The sequence below is a fragment of the Chaetura pelagica genome, unplaced genomic scaffold (genome assembly GCF_000747805.2).
Source record: "Chaetura pelagica isolate M959 unplaced genomic scaffold, ChaPel_1.0 scaffold232, whole genome shotgun sequence".
Taxonomy (NCBI): Eukaryota; Metazoa; Chordata; class Aves; order Apodiformes; family Apodidae; genus Chaetura; species Chaetura pelagica.
In genome coordinates this window covers 902,138-921,961 of record NW_009952441.1, presented here as the reverse complement: position 1 = coordinate 921,961, position 19,824 = coordinate 902,138, and the positions used below count along the sequence as shown (strand labels likewise).

The window sequence follows — 19,824 nt, the reverse complement described above, 5'->3', positions numbered from 1 at the left end:
GGATCCTGAAAGTGCTAGATCTGTCACACCAGGACTGTGGCCCCAGGGGAAATGCACCCAGGGCCAGGGTGACAGAAGGATGCAGAGCTGGCTTTCCCAAAGACATGCTAGGTGCAGAATTCTTTCAAGTAAGAAAAAACAAAACAAAACCCAAACACAGCATGATGTGTTAAGAATAATATTATAAATTTATCAGGATCTTAGGCCCTATATCCAAAAAGTAGAGGGACCATCTGACATCTGAGTAGAGCACATTTTTGTGCTCATCAGACCAAAAAGCACCAGCTCAAGAGCAGAGAGGAGGGCAGGGTGGGCTTCAGGAAGTGGCACTGGCACCACCAGCAACAGCGGTGATACAGCATCACAGAAATACTGGAAAGGTTTCTTTTGAGACATCAAGAGAACTTGTGAGAAAACAGCCCAGCCAAAGCTTTTCTTCCTAGATAATTTCAAATTAATCTTTCTAGTATCTCTGTACTCATGGTATTACATTGACACTTGAGGACAAATATAAAATTATCCTCTTAAGAGGCAGTTTCCAAAATTATAATGGGAATATACTTTATATTAAAATAATCAAATTGCTTCAGTCTGTCAGGACACTGTATTAGCCTGCTTAAGAGGTGGATGCTGTGAATTGCAGACATGTTTCTTCTCTTGAAACAAGACAAGCCTCTACCTACAGCGTGGCAGCCTGCAACCAAGCACACATGAAAAGATGTTCTACTAAAAAGCAGACTTTTTGTGAGAGCACTGCCTTTCTGTCTATTAAGACACAAGTGACTAGCTTCTTAGGGAATCTGTTACATCTAAAGTTTCTCGGGAGATGTGCAACACGCAGGCAGGAGAGGCCAGGTGCTCCCAGCCCTGCCCTCAGCCAGCACATCCCTCCACAGCAGCTGCCTGTGCAGGATCCAACCTGCTGCCTACACATGAGCAGGCAAGCTCTGGGAAGAGAGCAAGGCAGGAGGCTTCTGTGGGAAAGGACTGCCTGGTGGAAAGGACAGAAAGGGAACAAGGGGAGCAAAAGAAGAGCAAAGCCAGAGTTTAGTCTTCCTGTCCACAGCTCCCAGCCTCTAGGGCCTGAAAGGATCTGGAGACACCAGTTTCCTCCTGCCCTCCCCTGATCAGCAGTTCTGTACTTGTGAAAGGACAGGACATCCAGCAGAACCAGTCGCCACCCTGGAGTTGATGGAATGCTTGAATATACACATCAGTGTTCAGACACAACTAACCTAAAAAAGTCAACTGAGTTTTACGGAAGACAAGATTAAGCTTTAAGTACAGTAAACACAGACTGAGAACATGATACAAGTTTTTCTTATACATGTAGCTTCACCAGGTTCCTGATGTGTGCCAAGGTTCCAGACGTTTAGCTACTAATCAATCCAACAAGGAAAATCACTTTCTGAAAACAAGCTAATACATAATAATTTAAAAAACAAACAAACAAAAAAAAACAACAAAAAAAACCACCCAAAAGCTACTCACGCAAGTGTCATATTGTTGCTGGGTTCCAGTCCCACCTCAATAACCGTTGTCCCCTCAATGTCCACCTCTTTGCAGGGAGTTGTGTTCCTCCCAGTGACCCTGCAGGCCTGGTAGAACCCGTGCGGCTTCACTCGCCCGGAGTCGTTGCCCACGAACACCTGCAGCACCACCGGCTCGTTGTGCCCTTCCAGCTGAAACACCAACACAAACCCAGTATTTCCACTGGCCAGCAAACTCAGCTAAAACTGGTAACACTTTATGCAGCTGAATTTGAAGTGAATCCCAGTTTTACTAGAAACAATCCTGAAGTAAAAAGGAATTTTTCATCTACTTTATCAACATTCTTTATCTTTTGTCACTTATTCTTCCATTAAAAGACAAATCAAGTAATTTAATAAACAGCTGACTTTTTAAAAAGTATTAGTAGTAGTATTTTATTTTTAAGCCTGCTTTAATGCTATCTTCACACAGAATCACCCCAACTCCAACTTTCAAGTCTCTTCTGACCCCTTACTCTCACCCCAACTGTGACTATTTCTCCATCTCTTCCCAGCATCCCCTTCCCCACCAGGATCCCCCAGTCAGCTGAGAAAGAAAACATTTGCTGTGGCAGGTTCCAAAGTTGGTGATAATTTGTTGGTCAGTATGTGCATTCCGATAGATCCATTCATAGAATCACAGAATCCTTCTGGTTGGAAAAGACCTTTAAGATCATGGAGTCCAACCATAACCCAACTCTACCAATGACCATGCTCTGCTCTTTAAGTTCCACCTCCGTGCCAGCTGCACCTTGCCATCTTTGTGAAACCAGATTAAAATTGTCTAACATTTGCAAAACCACTGGATGAGTCAGAACAGGATGAGGGGGAAGAAGAGGGAGGAATGGGATGAATGATCACATGGTCCAACCATACAAACCTCATTTTCCTTCAGACACCAAATTAAAAATAAAAAAGGCAACCTGACATCTACTCCAAGTTCATGAACAGTGTTAGGATTCACTGAAACACTTAATAAATACAAGCAGGCCAGGCACCCATTCCACACAATGATTCAGCAGTCCTGCAATCCAGTGTGCAATCCATAATTATCCCAGAACACATCAGTGAAAAATACTTTCATTTTTATAGCACCAGCACCCTGGCATGAGAGGGTCTGTGTTCTTTGAACACTTTTATTAGTAGAATCCCACTGTGGTCCTACATACTAAAAATACTCTGATGTAAAAGAGGTCTTGAAGTAAACCTGGACACATTACCAAGTTACCTCTAATATTCTTTTTAGGTAATATAAGAAAAATACTGCAAGTAAAAAGAAACACTAGATTGCTGCCAAATTCCCAGGCCAGAGATGGAAATTCTTTGCCACACCATCCTAAGGAGGAGATAAATCAAGAATTTGTAATGTTTTCATGTAGCCATGATTTTTGCTAGAGAATTTCTGGGTGACAACATTGTATTTAGCCCTAGGCCTGGAAGCCCAGTCAATCCTTGCAGAGAGAAGCTCAATCTTTATTAGCAAGGAGATGCAAATGAGAGCAGAATCCTTCAGAGGATCTCTGACGGGCAAGTCCCTGACACACTTAGAAAATGTAATTCTGCAGTTCTTAGCAAGTTTGAAAAAAAAAAGGAAATAAAAATCAGCAAATAATGAAGATTCTAGGCCAACGTGAACCAAACCAGCTCCCATTCAACTAAAGCATCCATGGAAAAGAGGCCTCGTGTTCCTCCTGGCACAGCCTACCTTGACAGTGGGAAAGCCCTGCTGTGTCCGGTCCTTCACCGAGCCCCGGCTGCCCTCGGTCAGGTACCGAGCCCTGTGCTGGGTTTCTGGCTGTACCACAATCTTCAGCTCCTTCCCCTCGCTCTTGGTCGGGTACTGACCACACAACATGGGGGTCTTCTTCCCTCCACCTCCTTTCTGGCTCTCTGATGCTCTGGGAAGTCAAAGCAGATCATATACAGGTGTTAAAAGCAGCTCCCCAGTAAAAACAAACTAAATCACAGAAAAGCTAAAAAGACAAAGCGTGTGTTAACGGGCAGGAGGTTTATAGTTGGGAACAAACTGGAATTCTCTTGCTGAGAGAGAAGGAAACCTGCAGGATGCAGAGGAACAGTGCTGCCCTGCCTCCTCCATCCAGTGTAAATAGGAACAGCTTTGGGAGAGTAAACATAAGGAAGGGAAAAGCAATTAGCATTAAACTGTGTTAAAAGAAGAAGGCTCATAACCTGCTTTTCCACAGTGTATGATACAGCCTGATATTATCTGAATAAACTGTTTCACTTCTGTAACAAATATACGTATGTACACACACACACTGGATGGATTTAAGGTTAAATGATACTTCTTTAAATAGGAAAACAGCCTCATGCCTGTCCCAACTGGACTTGCATGTCCATGCAAACTCACACACTCATTTCTGTCAAAACAGATTGGTAAATTTATGTTAAAACCAAATTAGTTATTGTAAAAAGCTCTGACATAATTGCACCAATTTGAAATCTGCAGTATATGCAAAAATACTTTCTTTCCAGGTGTGTCCCTTAACACCTACTGCATCTTGTGTTCAGTTCCATAATTAAAACCTGAATGAAGAAGCCCTCCACAGCATAATGCCATGTGATCAATTTTGTGTTCACTTGAAGGCACAACGGAAAATAACTCTTGATCTTCTACAGAGCAGGTTTGTACAGTGAACCTGAAGCCTAATAAACTCGTTTAACATTAGCAGCTGTAACCATGCCCTGGCAAACAGCACAGGCAGAGAAAGGGCTCAGTGAGCTCACGCAGAATGTAAATATTCTTTCTTACTACCAAAAAGTAGTTTCTAACAGCTAATGACTCCAAAGGAAGCAGTTTAAACTAACAGGCGTGAACTGCCTAAAAAACAAATCCTTTTTAATGTGCAACATAAAGCAGCAACTTATTCAGGATGTTTTTCTCAGGAAGAAAAGTGAAACACATTTTGTTCTTCAGAATGGCTTAGGGAGAGCTTTGCCACTGCGTGGGTTGCTCACTGACCTGAAGGCTGGGCTGACCCGCAGTGCTCTCTTCCCAATTACCAGATGATTTATACTTACAAGATCAGCACCTTCCCTACAACTCCTACTGGGCACTGAATACCACAAGGCTACATAGTCTCAAAGTAATTCCAAGTCATTCCCAGCCCTTGCACAACCTGGTCCAGCCCTTTGCCTACAAAGGGCCTTCTCCTGCCACAGGGATTCCACCACACCTCACAGAACCATCAAACTGCTTGGGTGGGAAGGGACCTTAAAGATCATCCAGTCCCACCTCCTGCCATGGGCAGGGACACCTCCCACCAGACCAGGATGCTCCAGGCCCCATCCCACCTGCCCTTGGACACTTCCAGGGATGGGGCAGCCACAGCTTCTCTGGGCAACCCGGGCCAGTGTCTCACCATACTCCTGACAGTCCTATTTGTCACACTCCTGCTTCTACTGAGCCTTCCAAAACCTGCTGACACATGTAACAAAGCAGTTTAAGTGCACGCTATGAATCTTCTCCCCGTGTTTCTGCAGGTGATGGTTAACCACTCCACCACAGACTGCTGACCAGCCAAGCCCAGGCTGGAGCCCAGCACATGGCCCTGCACAGCCCTGGGTGCTCCATGCTGCTCTTCAACCCAGCAGAGAGGCAGGATCTAGATGAAAAAAACTAGCACAAAGACACTGCGAGCACCATCCTCCTGACAAGGAGTCTCTGCCATGGCCCAGTCAAACAGGATGCTAAAAAAAAAAACAAAACCAAACTGCTATATAAAAATATTCCTTGTTTTAGGAAAAAGGACAAAACTAATCTTCTATGTAGCATATCCAAAACTGTGATCCAGTAAATGAGCTATAATTAACAGCACTATCCTCTTCACTTCTGCACAAGTCAAGCAAACACGCTAATCAAACTCAAGCTCATTAAATACTCACTTTCTCTATTCTTCCTCTTAGGACATTACTCCAATAGACTAATAATTAAAAGCAAGACATTTACAAACTTCAAGTGAGTATCTTCTCTTTTTCTTACTCAGAATTTTAAATCACACAGCTACAATCTCCTAGCTTCCCACAGGGAACATGAGAAGGAACGCTGGGCCCGGGGTCTGGAATGCTGCACCTCGCTCAGGCAACGCTCCAAGAGAAGGCTCTGTGAAAATGCATCAGGGGGGTTGCCTAGTCTGACCTTGCCACACTTGGAAGTTCCAGCTCTATAAATTAACACCACACACTGAGATATTACTGAATTCTGAAGGAAAATGTTAGAGAGGCAGCCATCCAAGTGAATTCCCTTTTAAGACTCAAAAAGCAAAGTTCATTAACACTTTGGCCTTTCCAACGTTACTCTTAAAATCCAAGTCACCTTAATTGCCAACAGACTAATATTTCATCTGTTGTCATATTTATGTAGAGATGCTGCCTAACAATTATTTTTAAAGTGTTCCCTCTAGAAACTTGAAATAATCATTACTTTCAATCAGGTTAGCTGAACTTAAAAGCAATTGTAAAGCCTTCAGCAGCACTTCTCAGTGGTCTTTCTTCTCAAATTATGAGAATATACCATTTACACATCCTTTTAATGTTATTTATAGTATTAATGCATATACAATCAGTAAAATATTTCAGATACACATTTATTAGCTTAATTGTTATCAGACAATGTCTCCTTAGACCTAGTAATTCTTTTCTAAAAGAAGAAATGTAAGTGGCAAACCCCATGATTCTAATAAAACAGATTTCCCAAGTTAAGCTTTGCCTGGTCCTGCACTGGTATTAGGGCTGTCCCAATGGTACCTGAAAGTGAGACCAAAGCATGATAGAAATCTGAGACTCTTTGCCCTAAATCACCAACAATTCATCCCTTTCTAAAAAGGCTTTCAGAAATTCCAACAGTTTCCACGGGAATATATTCTTTTCCTTCCTGGCTCTTAAAGCCAACTGACTAGAAGTCCTTTTTGAGGAAAACACTATTTCCACTCCACAGATTTCCAAGGGTGCTTCCCCTGCTCTTTTCTTAAAGCCAAAAGTATCTGAACTCCCTTGGCTGAACTCCATCAGCTGGAAAGTTAAATAAAACCCCAGTCACTTCTGTGACCTACATTTGTAACGCTACCTTCTCCATATTCCAACCACAAAACAAAGTCTTATAGTATCTTGGACATTTTTTATTCCAGAGCTTTCATTCAAAAGGGCAGTTCTGCTACAGAAGCTTTGCTGCAGTTCAATCCTGCCTGTATGAGACACATTAGGAAAAAATGGTGCTTCTCTACCCCTGCATTCTCAGAACGTTGCTGACAGTACTGGGGAACGTTCCCTGGTTAGTCTCTGTTGTTTTAGGGAATGTTATATTTGTGTAGTGTTTTAGACTTGAGATCACACATACTGCTCCAGAGTTCATGGAATCTCATTTAAAATGACATTTACAGTCATACAGTTCTTGCCTTTCCCTTTGTCAGGCAGCTCCTGAGCTCTGTGCTCGGTGGAGGCAGTTTCCCAGTTCCAAGCAGCTGCTTCGCATCCGCTCATTGGCTTCTCTGCCATGGTCTCATGTTTGACCTTATTATCAATTTTAGCTGGTGAAAAGGAGAGATGCTGGACAACTGCAGGCAGGCTTAGAGCAGCTGTTGGAAGGAGAGAGCAGTGGTCCCAGAGGTCCGAGGGGACAGGAGTGGGTGGCAGAGGCAGCTCCTGGCTGTCCTCACTGCAGCACCCAGGCTGGCACCCTCTGGAGAGCTCCTCACCATCACTTCCTCACAGCGCAATTTTAAGTATGGAACTGCAATGACCCTGGGAATACAGACTCCAGGCTCTTTCGCTTTGGAATATGAGAAGTTCATCATCTTTATGTTAAATTTTGCAAGTAAATGAATTCAAAATCTTAGATTTCCCTGGGGAAATTGAGTAACTGTGTAACTTCCTATTTCACTGATGTCATCTGACAGATTTAAAAATTAGGGAAAAAAAAAAAAAAAAAAAAAAAAAAAGTGTTCCCCCCCCCAAAAATAAACACAAAAAAAATAAAAAAGCCAAATCCACTTATCTGCTTAGCCATCTAATAAAGAAGCCATGAGTTAAAAAAGAAATTAAAACAAGGTATCAACATACTATTGTGAACTGATGGAGCTTTTTCTTCTTTAAGCAACTACTGAAATGGATTTAGTGAACAGTGTGAAGTGGGAGAGATGACAGACCATCACCCAGGCGTGCCCATGTACATACGCATGCACACAACCCAGAAGCACAGAGAGAAACAAGATTAGAGATTTATTTCTGAAAAAATCAAATACAGAAGTAAATTCACAAGAAAAAACAAAATCCGGTTCACCGTATCATCGTAACATTTTGTAAAAAAGTAAAGCCTGTGTTAATTTGAACCATAAGAAATCCTAACAAACCATTAACTTCTACTCCCATCATTCTATTTCATAAATAAACAAAAGTAGGTAAAGTGCACAGACTGAAATCTTCACATAAAATCCTGAAAAAAACATTAAGATTTAGGGTGCACCCAGTCCACTTCTGCCTCTTTTTTTAAATACAATAACATTTTCATTGTCGTTTTATAAATGGAATTGTTCAATCTTTTAGGAATTTCACTGCAACAAGAATACAAATGAGCTTATCAGTGCTGTGCCCAACTGCTGCAGGCAGTAGCTTTATCTTCTAGATAAGGGTTAATAACTCTAATGAGAAGCTACCATGGGCTAGGACACAAAAGGGAACAGCGGAGAGGGGAAGGGACTTATGCGAGAACCTGAACACTTGACAGGGGCAAGGGGAGTTTTATTAGTCTGTTTTACATATGGTGATAGAACTTTAAAAAAAAAAAGCAGATACCAACCCATTTCCTGCTTTTGAGTTGCCTTTGCTGTCCGTGCTGAGCTGAGAAAGGACATAGTGAGGCGCTTTGGCACTGTCGGCATCAAATATATCCATGTTGGACTCTTCACAATCTCGGCGTTTGATCCCTGGCCTCTGCTTTGGATTTCGTTTGCGTGATTTACGTGGCACCTCAGTGTTATCATTGTAGGAACTGGTACTCATGTTACTGAAGTTGGAGGGTGAATCCTCCATCCACATACTGCAGCTCTGCTCTGACTCCAATCCACAGCCCTCATCCTGGCAGGACATCCGACTGTTGTCCAGCAAGTCCTCAGGTGGTGGCGAGATGTACAGGACTGTGTGTCTCTTCGGCGTTGACTGCTGCTGCTGGGCTGTGTTACTGGTTAACTGCTTGTCACTTACCCCTCGGGTACTTACCCCCACGGCTGAGGAGCAGCTCTCCACTTGCATAGCCTTGCTGTCGGTGACTGAGGTAGAGTAAATGGTAGGACTGGAAGAGGTGGTAAAGGAGCTGCAAGCACCGCCCATGGAGGAAGAGGAAGGAGCTGAAGAAGCATCTGCGGTGTATAATTCAGAAGTAAATACCAGATACAGGGTTCTGTGTGTGCTGGCTATAGCAGTCCCATTGAAATCAGGTGATTTAGGAACTGATTTCTTTCCCCCAACAAATATTTGGAATTTGGTAAAAGATTTAGAATGTAAATGCATAAAGCAATACAGCCTGGCCATATGGAGCTTTGGAGGTGTCCAAATAAGACTTTGCATGATCCACTGTAATAAACTTTTTTTTTAAAAACTTAATGTTAATTCATGAAAATGGCTGCAAGTAAACAGAGCTTTCATTGCCTCAGCTGGACTAGTTATTTGTGTAGAAGCCATTTCATCTAAAATAATGGAAGCCCCAATGCAAAATGCTTATAATCCACATTCAATGCCAATTGAACCATTTATTGTTGGAAATTTTTATTTTTGAAAAAGACGGGACTGTGCTTAGCCACAAAATATTAAAATAAGTTTCTAACCTATGAAGCAGAGAACTACAGGTCATTTTTAATGCAGACACTCCCTGCTTCAGAGGCAAATCCTGGAATAAAAATATGAGAAAATAAATGAGAAAAAGAGCTGCTGATTATTCCATCATAAATGAGAAATAAAATATAAAATCAACTGAGTTGGTAGGCAAAATGGAACTGGTATCAGTCACTATCATGTAGCTGTTTATTTTGACCAGGGATGAAACATCTGAATTGGTGACACGCTGATGAAAAGACATGAAAACTCTGTAATTTGACTCTTTCAGTCACTGGGACTGATTTCTCTCAGTCGAGTCCCTGGGGCAGCAGGGACAGCTTGGGGCAGACCTCTGAAACGCTCGCACCAAGTGGCAGATTTTAAACAGTGAGACTGCAACTCCTCTGGAGGTCACACGGATCAATGGGCTTCAGAGACATGAAATGACAGCTAAGAGATCAAACAAACCCCTGAAGGTTTCTGGAGAACAACAGAATCATTCCCACTGAAGAACCTGAATGAACTAACCAGCTGAAGGTGTAAAGCTGAAGTGCTTGAGAGGCAGCAGCGTGGACACAGGTCTTCAGGCACTTGCTGACACCAGCTGTAGCTCACTGAGGAATGACTACCTGAATTTTACATCCACATTTAAGCTTTCAAGGGGGAGATGACATTATTTCTGCACTGCTGACCACACCACCTTACATAATAAACACCCACCGCAGGAATAATCTAGTTATGGAAACAAACTGTACATAAAATATAGATAATCATACCACATTTGTTCAGCTAGTTACTGTTGTCATAGAGGTAATACCTATTAAGAGGAACATAATGCTTTCCTTTCTATTTGGGATTTACTTAAAATCCCAACTATTATATTGACTTTTTGAGTCTAAAAGCTTGAGAGATAGTTGAAATATTTTATCCAGTTTAAGCTATTCAAAAGTACCAAAATAAAGCATGTTCAGCATGATATATACGTTTAACTAACAACAGACCTTCCACTAGATCAGCCTACTTGTGATTATCAAGGGCTATCAATGACTGATGATAAAGAATGCAGAAATAGTTACTGTTTCTGTTTTTCTGTGCTAAATTAATTTAGTAGTGAATCTACAGTACTTCAGATTGTAGAATTTAGTGGCCATTACAGTTTACCAATAAACTATCCTGCTTTTATCTGTGTGGAAAGGCCCTTCCCCGAACCTCCCAGTGAACCAGATGAATGATACCAGTTCCATTTTCCAACTTGTTCTTTGGCAAATACAGTGGCTGAAATTGGAAACTTCAGTCACTTTGAACTGCATTCCAATTTAAAGGCAAATTTATCCTTTCTATATCATGCATTAATGCAATGCTTTTCTCAAAAACATTTATAGGATTGGCAAGAACTATTAAATCTAGATATTAATTCCAGTGACAATATTTAGGAGCTGATTTGCAGCCACTTTGAGTTGAGAAAGACCATTGCTATTTGGGATGTTTACTTTGTTTTGCTGAAGTAGAATTAGTTTCCAGTCATCATTTATGCACTCCAACTGAAGGAAATCAGAGTGTGCAGCATGCACAGAGGGCACCTGCTGCACCAAGTGTTTGCAAACTGGACTCACTGCACAGCAAGATTTCCCCCACGTAAAATCAATTCTCCTTCTCACGGATGAAACCCAGCAGCATGCACAGAACAACGTGTCTGCCTGGCTGTGACAAATAAAGAATTCTGGATATTGAACCATGTGGCAGGGCTCGAGAGCTGGGAGACTTTTCCTCCAATAGATTCATGTCAAAGACTTATCCTTTTGCAGCAAATCTTGGGAATGTTTTAGAAAGGTCTTTGAAAGTGGCACTGCTCAGCCAGGGCTGCAGAGAAGCAGGGAGACCCAACCCCAATCACACCCTGCTTAGCAAGTGGTTCAGTGCACACCCTGCCCAGAAACACAACAAGTGTACCTTTCTCTCATTTTCCTAGGGAAAAAAAAAATTAAAAATCAATTGATCACTACACAGAATCCTTTTCAGCATAAAGCTAAAAGAGCTGGTAAAGGAATCATTATTTTGGGGTGCAGCATTCTGCAATATTTCAGTTGCTATCACTATTGCCACCAAAAGCAACCTCTCCTCCAGGTTTTTCCCCCAGAAGTGAGAAAGTGGGTATGTGTATGAATGTGGGTGTGTTTTCCTTTATACATTTAGAAAGGAAAAAAACCACTGTCCCTTAGAAATTTACCTCTATTCACCAGAGACAGCCCTGTGCAACACTAAGATTAGATTATTGAAATAATATCAAGCTAAACAGCAATGGCAAAATAGCCCCAGATGCTGCCAGCTGAATGCCACTGCCACCCCTGAGCACCCAAGTGTTTTAAAGCATGTACAGACCAGTGTCTGGTCCAGGATAAGAATTAAAAATATGTAAGGAAGTGTGACAAATATTACAACCAATTAAATAAACTGGCTATACCAGAACAACCAAATACACAAATTTAACATCTATTTGGGGGGATAAATTAGTAATTGCTTTAATAACATTTTAAGTTATACAAATACTAAGAAACATAGTAAAATTCATGTTTTCTCACAGAGTATGCAGGCCTGTAGCCAACTTTGAACTCATAAATAAATGGGGTCAACCAAATAAGAATATACAGTTACTCTAACGAATAAGCCGCTGTATGTTTTATACAGCTCTCATTTTGGTTTATCAATTTATTCAAAAGCCAGTGACCACACTTGTGTCTCATGCCCAAAGAAGCATGGTGGAACATGCTGTATTTTTGAAAAAAGTTTCTTCTCAAGCTCTCAGGAACTCAGATGTGACTGGCATTGATTTAAAAGGTGAGGGTATTTTGCACTTCCTAGGTGTGAGGAATGAAGGCTTCCCCAGCATGCAAATAACCAAAATACAAGGGTGGACATTCCGTGTGCAGGGTGCACTGGGCTGGCTGTCAAGAGGACACATACACACGCCTTTCCCAGTTCCAGCATTTCTTTTATTTGAGGTTAGTTTCTTTAGACACAGATGAATGGGAATCGTTACAGGTGGCTCTTTCATTTGCAATTTAACAGTGCTTGCAGTGACAAATATATGGTTCAAATGAGTACGTACATTTTGAAATATAAGACTGAATATACTTTAACACAGCCTCAAAATAAAAACTGCTTTCAGAGCAACAACACTGAAGAGAAGCCAAGTGCATGTTATGGCAAGTCTGCAGCCACAGTATTATAAATCAAACGTGCACCAGCAATACAATGGAGGCTTTTTTCCTTTTTCTTAATTAAAAAAAAAAAAAAAAAAAAAAAAAAGAGAAAACTACTTCCACATTAGAGCAACTTTGATCACTGTTGAAACTAAACCTCCTGAAGCTATTTGTTGCCATCACTGTAACATGTAAGGTAGTTGAAATAAGTAATTCAGAATTTGTTGCCTGTCCTACGAGCTTTTCTTCTCTGAGAGGGGCAGTGATATCACACAGCTCAGCATGAGGGAGCCCTGGTTCTGGTTTGGACATTGGAATTGACACAGCACTATGAAGATCTGTGTCACGTGTAAGTGAAAGACAAAAAATAACCCAGAACTAACAAACTAAGTGGTTGGTGCTGGAGTACAGAATGCAAGTGAAGATAAGCAATTCCTCTGCACTGCTCTCAGGAAGAGTAAATCTCAAAGGAATTCCACTTGCTGGTGGTAGCAGTCACTTGCATGTTTGCCTCCTGCTCCCAAACATTCCCCTCACTTCCAGGCAGTGAACAGAATTACATTCACAACCAAAAGACTGAAGAATTCAGGCCCTTTCTGGAAACAAAAAGCAGCCAAAAAGCAAGCAGTGGAAGGAGGGATGTACCACGCATGTGGCACGAAGGCATGCTAAAAATCACAGGCTCAGATAGTATCAGAGAACAAGGGAACACAAAGCAAAGAGCATCCCCATGAGCAAATCAGTGTAGTCTGTTGCTTTTCAGTAACATAAAGCATTGCACAAAGAAAATTCATTACCTCCTGAGTTAGCAACTCAGGCAATGCCATATATTTCTACATCCTATTATCTTCTGAAGTCAAACAAGGCATTCAGCCTCTAAAAAAAAAGTCTGAAAGGCAGGAGAAAGAAAACAAAAAAAAAAATCACTACTTGGTATTGAGGGACTCCTGTTTTTAGGTAACACTTACGTGGAGCCAATCCTGAAATCCTTGTTCATTCTTTCCAAAGAGATCCTTAAATACAACAAGGATTACCAAGTTCTCAGAAACAGATAGTGTCCTGATGACCTTTTTTTATTGCATTTTATTGCAGCTGGAATGCTCAGTCATTTTGCAGTCTGGAAAGCTTAAGGTTGTGGACATAAATAAACTGGAGACATTTTTTGTTCTTTCAAATTTTTCAGCCACCTGTACATGACCAGCCAGAACTGCCAGAAGGCCAGTAGAGAACTTGCCTTTTTCTCAGAACGTAGCCTGCATCCCATGTGATCCTCTTTAAGTGTCAATTAATTAAACAATTAAGTGTCAAAAATGAAAACTCACCACACAGGGTGAGGCTTAGGAGATGTATAAGCTTAATATACAAAGTATACTCATTCCGGTTTGTTAATCTATCCAACATGTCATGCTCTTGGATAAGGCTTTTTATGCTAATTGGTTTGTTTGAACCACTGGACACAGAAGAACCATTTCAGAACAAGACCAGAAGGATACCATGTGCAAAACTGCCAGCATCAACCCTTGTGTTGCCACAGGTTTTAAAGGTAAAACCTAGAACTTACAAAGTGGCTGCAAACCTGCTTTAAACACCTCACATGCCAAACTGGGGTTTCTACTTTTCTTCTTGTTGTATTACTGAGGTAATGTCAAAAACTTTTCCAAAAAGTTTAGTTTCAAATCAGTATCAATCCACTATTTAGAAATAAAAAAAATAAAATTAAATTAAAAAAGAAAGAAAGAAAAGAGACTTATGAAGAAGTCTGAAAACAAGACCGACCTATACCCTGGGTGAGATTGGATGGGTTAAGTGTCTCTGGCACTATTTTTCTTCACTATTGACAGACACTGTCACACAACCCACCACTCGATGCCTGTCTCTGAATGGCGAAGCTAGAATGCAAGTTAAGTGTATTAATAGAGAAAAAAACTAGCATCCCAGCAAATATCATCAAGCAATCCAATTCACCAGTTATCAAACACACTCAGATTCAAGATAGGTAGGTTAATTTAATTTACATTAAGCCCAACAGTGTAAATTCCCCTTACATTCACATGCTGAACCAAGCAGTGTATTATACTTTGGGTAAACACATCAATCAGTCTGTTGCTGTTATAAATGACATTGGTTATTCAATTAACACTCGAGTTGAGGTATCTAAGGAGAACTGTTGTTAGTGGCTCACACACACCAAATTCCATGGATCTTAGAGCCTCCCCGCTCGGGGCGGTAACCGGCTGCAGACAAGCAAGTCAGAACTCTAGGAGCCTCAGCTGCTCTCTTCAAGCTCTACCTGTCACCTCCTCAGCTCCCCCAGCACCCGCTGCCCCACAAGAGGTGTGATCAACCTGATGCCTCCCTTTAATACAGACTCTTGTGCTTTAGATCCACAGTTGTCTTTTTTCTAAGAAATCAAGAACTCCTCTTGGCCTTCATGACATTTTTGATGGTGCCACTGCAAACAGCACCAGACTGTTCTCTGCCCCTCATTGCCTTGAGCTTCCCTCATCCATTAGGGAACAGGGAATTCTCTTGTTGGCAAGTAATTCTCATGCTTTTCCGATGTAAGAATAGGAGCCATTTAATGCAAGAATTTGCCATAAAAATCTCTCAGACTGATAGAACAGCTTGTGTTTGATTGAGCACTTCTAGAAAACTGGGTTTACTGACTGAATGAGAGTCAGGAAGACTGAAAATTAATTTTTTTTAAAAAAAGAGAGATGCCAGGAATAAAACTTTAATTTGTTCACATACAGATCAGTGCTAACAAGCCAGAGGGGCAAGGCACTGAATTTATTCCCAGCACCAGGAAGATGCATTTTCAAAGAGTATCAGGATCTGGTTTAAAATAATTTTGTAAGAAAGATTTGAGCCATAAGCGAAGCAAGTACACTGCAGACAGAAATCCCTGGAAGACATCCTCCTAGGAAATGACAGGAAGGCATTTCCAACTGGGAGGGTGGTGGGAAGGGGAAAGCCTACAAAGAAATGGAAGTTTTTACAGGCATTGGAGACCAACTACAAAGAAGAATCTTTTTTTCTGATAATTTGTTTACAAGATGTAATTATAAGCCCAGGATAACAGAATTGCAGCCCTGACATCCTTTCTGAAATTTCTGGTAATTATTTCTATATCAACAGGAAAAACTGACTAATGACACTAGGAAGGATGAGAAATTGACAAAATATTTTCATTAAAAATAAAAATTAAGAAGCCTGACTCTAGCTACTCAGAAAACAAAGCAAATAACCCCCGACATCTCCATTCTGAGGCTTTAATAGAATATTTAGCTTGAGATTATGAAAAAGCCTTATCTTGGCAGTGGAAAACATGCCCCATAGCCCTCAGCACCTGATCTCTACCCCACAGATGATGGAAGCACTTTTATTCCTTTCTCTACAGTAGCAATTGAGAAGCTACTTTCATAATTAAAATGACCAAAAATGCTTATAGCAAGTATTTCAACAACAACCCTGATCAAAAAAGCCAATACTCCTGTTTGGGACAAGTAGTTTGTCCCTTTAATTACAAAGGAGCAGAAAATTGACATGAGCACAAAAAGGTGAAGCACCATCGCCTACCAAGTATTTTCCCAGGATACAGTCACAGATGTTTGTGAGCCAGAAAAAATTCAACATATCACAGATTAATTGTATCCAAATAAAAAGGATACAAGAAGAAACCAGTAAATACCTTTCAGTGGCATAAAATCTGTTCCCCTGCTGTTACAGCTAGAACACTGCTCTTTTGTGGAGAATTTGGTTTGTGATAAGAACTAGAAACTGTCAGAATGGAAACGATGCAGGAAATACCGTCCTGGGGAGCAATCAGAAAAATATGGAAAGATATGCCTCTGGATAATGGAGAGCAGCTTAAGAGATCACCAACAAGCTGAAGCAGCTTGTTCCAAGATCCGCTGCAGAAAGAACAAAGGGATGATAAGCCGAGAAGCAAGTTTCTGTAACGTTTTTCTTCACTGGGGTTCAGAAGGTTTGAAAATTCCTATTACTGGCTATAAAAGATGAAAATGCAACACTTGTTTAGAGTACATGGTCAAAAATACTCCTGAAATATCCCCAAAAGACAAGAACAAAGTGCTGACCTACCAACTAAAGTCACCTATGAGAAAGGACTCACATCAGCAGTGTGAATTTTCAGCATCTGAAACGCTGGTTCAATGTGTCTTGATCAGCACAGAAAACCTGTTCAATCTTTAAGAACCCAGCAGAAAGAATGGGGCATCCCTCCTTGCAACTGGAGCTTGAAAATATTGTGTGGAAGGCATTATTAAAGCTTCAGGCACATTTATTTTGTATAAGATATATCCAGGCACAGCTTACAATGACATTTCTCAGCATGACACCCTCATGCATTTCAAGAGTCTGGAAGATGATTCATATTTAATGTGTTTATGGTGCCACACCAGGCAAAATCCTCCTTTTCCTGTCCCCTGAACAAAGACTCCTGTAATTCAAAGAGCAGAGGGAACAGTTTCTAGCAGTAAAACCAGATCCTTCTCTTCCCTTCTGCTCTCCAGAAGAATAACAATTAGAAGCTTGAGACAGCAGCTTAGGTTGTGAACATTGCAGCTCGAAATCCTAGAGTTCTATTAAGTTATACTTGCCTGTTGGATATCAGAGTGGGCAATACCTCTTTTGTCTGGATTAATGAATATGAGATACACATTTATTAACAAATTAATGAAAATCCAATCAGCAACATTCCATTTTAATACTCTTAAAACTGTTCTGTAAATCACAAAACAAATTTCCAAATGGAAGAACTAGAAGTCTGCCCCTGCAAGGCCATCACTGCTAAAAACAGCCCATCCTGCTCCTCAAAAAAAACCAGATTAATTAATTGCAGCAATATATATTTCTCAGCTACAATGTGATTTATATTGGAAAAAACCCCACAGCAAAGTGACTGACAGAAAAGCCTCAAGTACATTTCAGACAGATTTACTTACTTGGCGTTCTAGGCAGCAGAGAACAAACTGTGTTAACTATTAGAGGAGCAGTAAAAAGCTCTCACCACTTGGGATCACTCCTGTAATGTAACCCTCTCATTACCCAGAGTGATAATACCTGCAGTTGACTTCTCCAGACAGTGTGCCAGCAGCATGGCACAAGCCCTTCTTCTTAAAAACCAGAGTTAAGTGAGATTACCTACAGTGCTATGGAGACTGAACCATCATTTCCCAAAAATGTGAGAGTTTAGAGCAAGTAAGAGCTGACATGACAATTAAAAAAAGAGAGACACAGAAAGCAAGGGAAAGGTTTCAACTACAGGAACACTAGGTTGCCAGAACCACCTTTCCTCCTCACCCTGTCGCCTGTACAGTGTCAGCTCATTGGCAATGTCTCTATAGTCTGCTGTTAAGGAGTTGATATACTCAAAGGAACAGTCAGTCTCGGTTTTTAAAAAATAGCAATCTATATTACCTCCCAACACCAGAGGGGGAGCAGGGAGTGTTCTTTCCTCCTTTCTGCTCTGTCTCTACAGCTCTGGAACACGGGCTATGGATCTGTTTTGCAGGTGAACATTTCTCTGAGACGCAGGTGTTTTCTTTCAGGGATGGGGTGCAGGTCAGGAGAAAGACAAAACCAAACTAAAATCCCATTAAGATGTTACACTGAAGCTCTTCCTCTGCTGTCAGTCACTGGCCATGAGGCTGAGCCTTCCCTGACACCTCTAGACTCAGGCACGCACAGCACAGCCCCGAGTTGGGGCTGTGCTGACCAAGCAAGGGTGCTTGGTGCAGGGCACAGCTCACTGCTTGGCCCTCCTGGTCATCACAATTATGTGTTTATAAAAGACCAAGATTCAATTGTTCTTGCCCTCACTGTAGTGGAAAGTGACATAAGCAATGAAAACAAAACTAGAGTTTCCTCTGATTGGGGTGGGTTTGCTCAGTTGGTCAGGTTTTATTTAAAGAACATTTTTAACAACCTGGAAAACTGTGGTTGCTTGTGCTTAACACCCCTGGCCCTGATTTTAATGGCACTGGGAAGTTAAATGTCCCATCACAACACTGGTGGAAGGTCTCCAAAGCCTCAGCTGAATCAACTATTTAACCCAGCACAACCTGACAGGCAGTGAGAGAAACTGGCTCCACCTTTTCCACCTGCTCCTTCCTTCCCCCATTTCTCCTTTCCCTGTGGCACCAAAAGCAGCTGTGCAGCCCCTGTCCAAGGCACTCTGCAGTGTTCTAAACTGAAGGAGCAGGTCTCCTTGCAGTGCTGACAAAAAAACCCTCAACACTATTTTTTTCCAAGTATTTTATTCAAGACAATTGTGCTGCAGTTTAACCCAATCACTAACACATTTCTAGTTTTTCTCAAAGGAACTGGACAGGCTGTTAGCAGACACTAAATACCTGGAGGTAACAGACATTTAGTTCCATTCAAGTTTTTAAGTCATTTCTGTTAGATACAGAATTAATCAGCAGTTCATCTGTCTGTGGATTTAGAGTGTAACAGGGTTTGTGGTGGTTTTGTGGTTCACTTGTTTTTAAGATACATGTTTCTGCAGGATTTGGTTGCTGAACCAAACCAATCATTAAGGATCTTGATTTTAGAAATACATGCCCAAATTATAAAATTTTTTTAAGTGATATAGAAACATCAAATCCTTTCAATATAATAAATATTGTTCAAATTCTTTCAATGACTGACTTTCCACTGTGCACAGTTAAATCCACAGGTTCTCTCAGAAGAGGTCTGGCAAAACATGAATGGTGAGCAGTGCTGTAAAGTTTCTCTGACCAGTCTACAATCACTTCAGTTCCTGATCAGGATTCCTGTACCATGCAAATCTGAGAAATAGTCTCACAAAAACATTTAGTGCATATAAACTCAGAGAGAGACAAAAGAATAATGCAGCTATTGGAATCCTCAAATATATACGTTTTTCTCAAGCAACAACTTTAGGCCAATTAGGAAAGGGGAACATGACCTTGCAAGAAATGTGGGGACCAAATTATGCAAAAAACCTCATCCAGTGAAGATGAATCACTCATGAGCATGATCCTTCTCCCTTTTTCCTCACTGCACAGATGTTTACTAATACATACAAGTTACTGACAAGAATTCCAGATGCAAAGTAGCACTAAGGCTAACCTCACAAATCAGAATTTTGCCCTTAAATCCTCACTTTTTTGTATTTAATGAAGATCAATGGCAGAGCCTTTAGACTGAAGTCTAAAGCATGACTGGGAGTAAGATAAAGATGAAGATAAAAAGGTCATGCTTTGTTTTTATATGCTGTC

The 19,824-nt window shown here is 41.1% G+C and overlaps 1 protein-coding gene across 1 annotated transcript in view; it reads right to left on the bottom strand.

The window, feature by feature from the left end:
- Window positions 1-19,824, bottom strand: part of NFAT5 (nuclear factor of activated T-cells 5, tonicity-responsive) — a 33,359-nt gene that overhangs the window by 12,827 nt on the left and 708 nt on the right. Inside the window, exons 2-4 of the mRNA XM_010008431.1 lie at window positions 8,344-8,902; window positions 3,235-3,427; window positions 1,492-1,682 (exon numbers count right to left, since the gene is read on the bottom strand). Coding sequence (XP_010006733.1) covers window positions 1,492-1,682; window positions 3,235-3,427; window positions 8,344-8,902 — 943 coding nt within the window. The remainder of the gene's footprint in view (window positions 1-1,491; window positions 1,683-3,234; window positions 3,428-8,343; window positions 8,903-19,824) is intronic.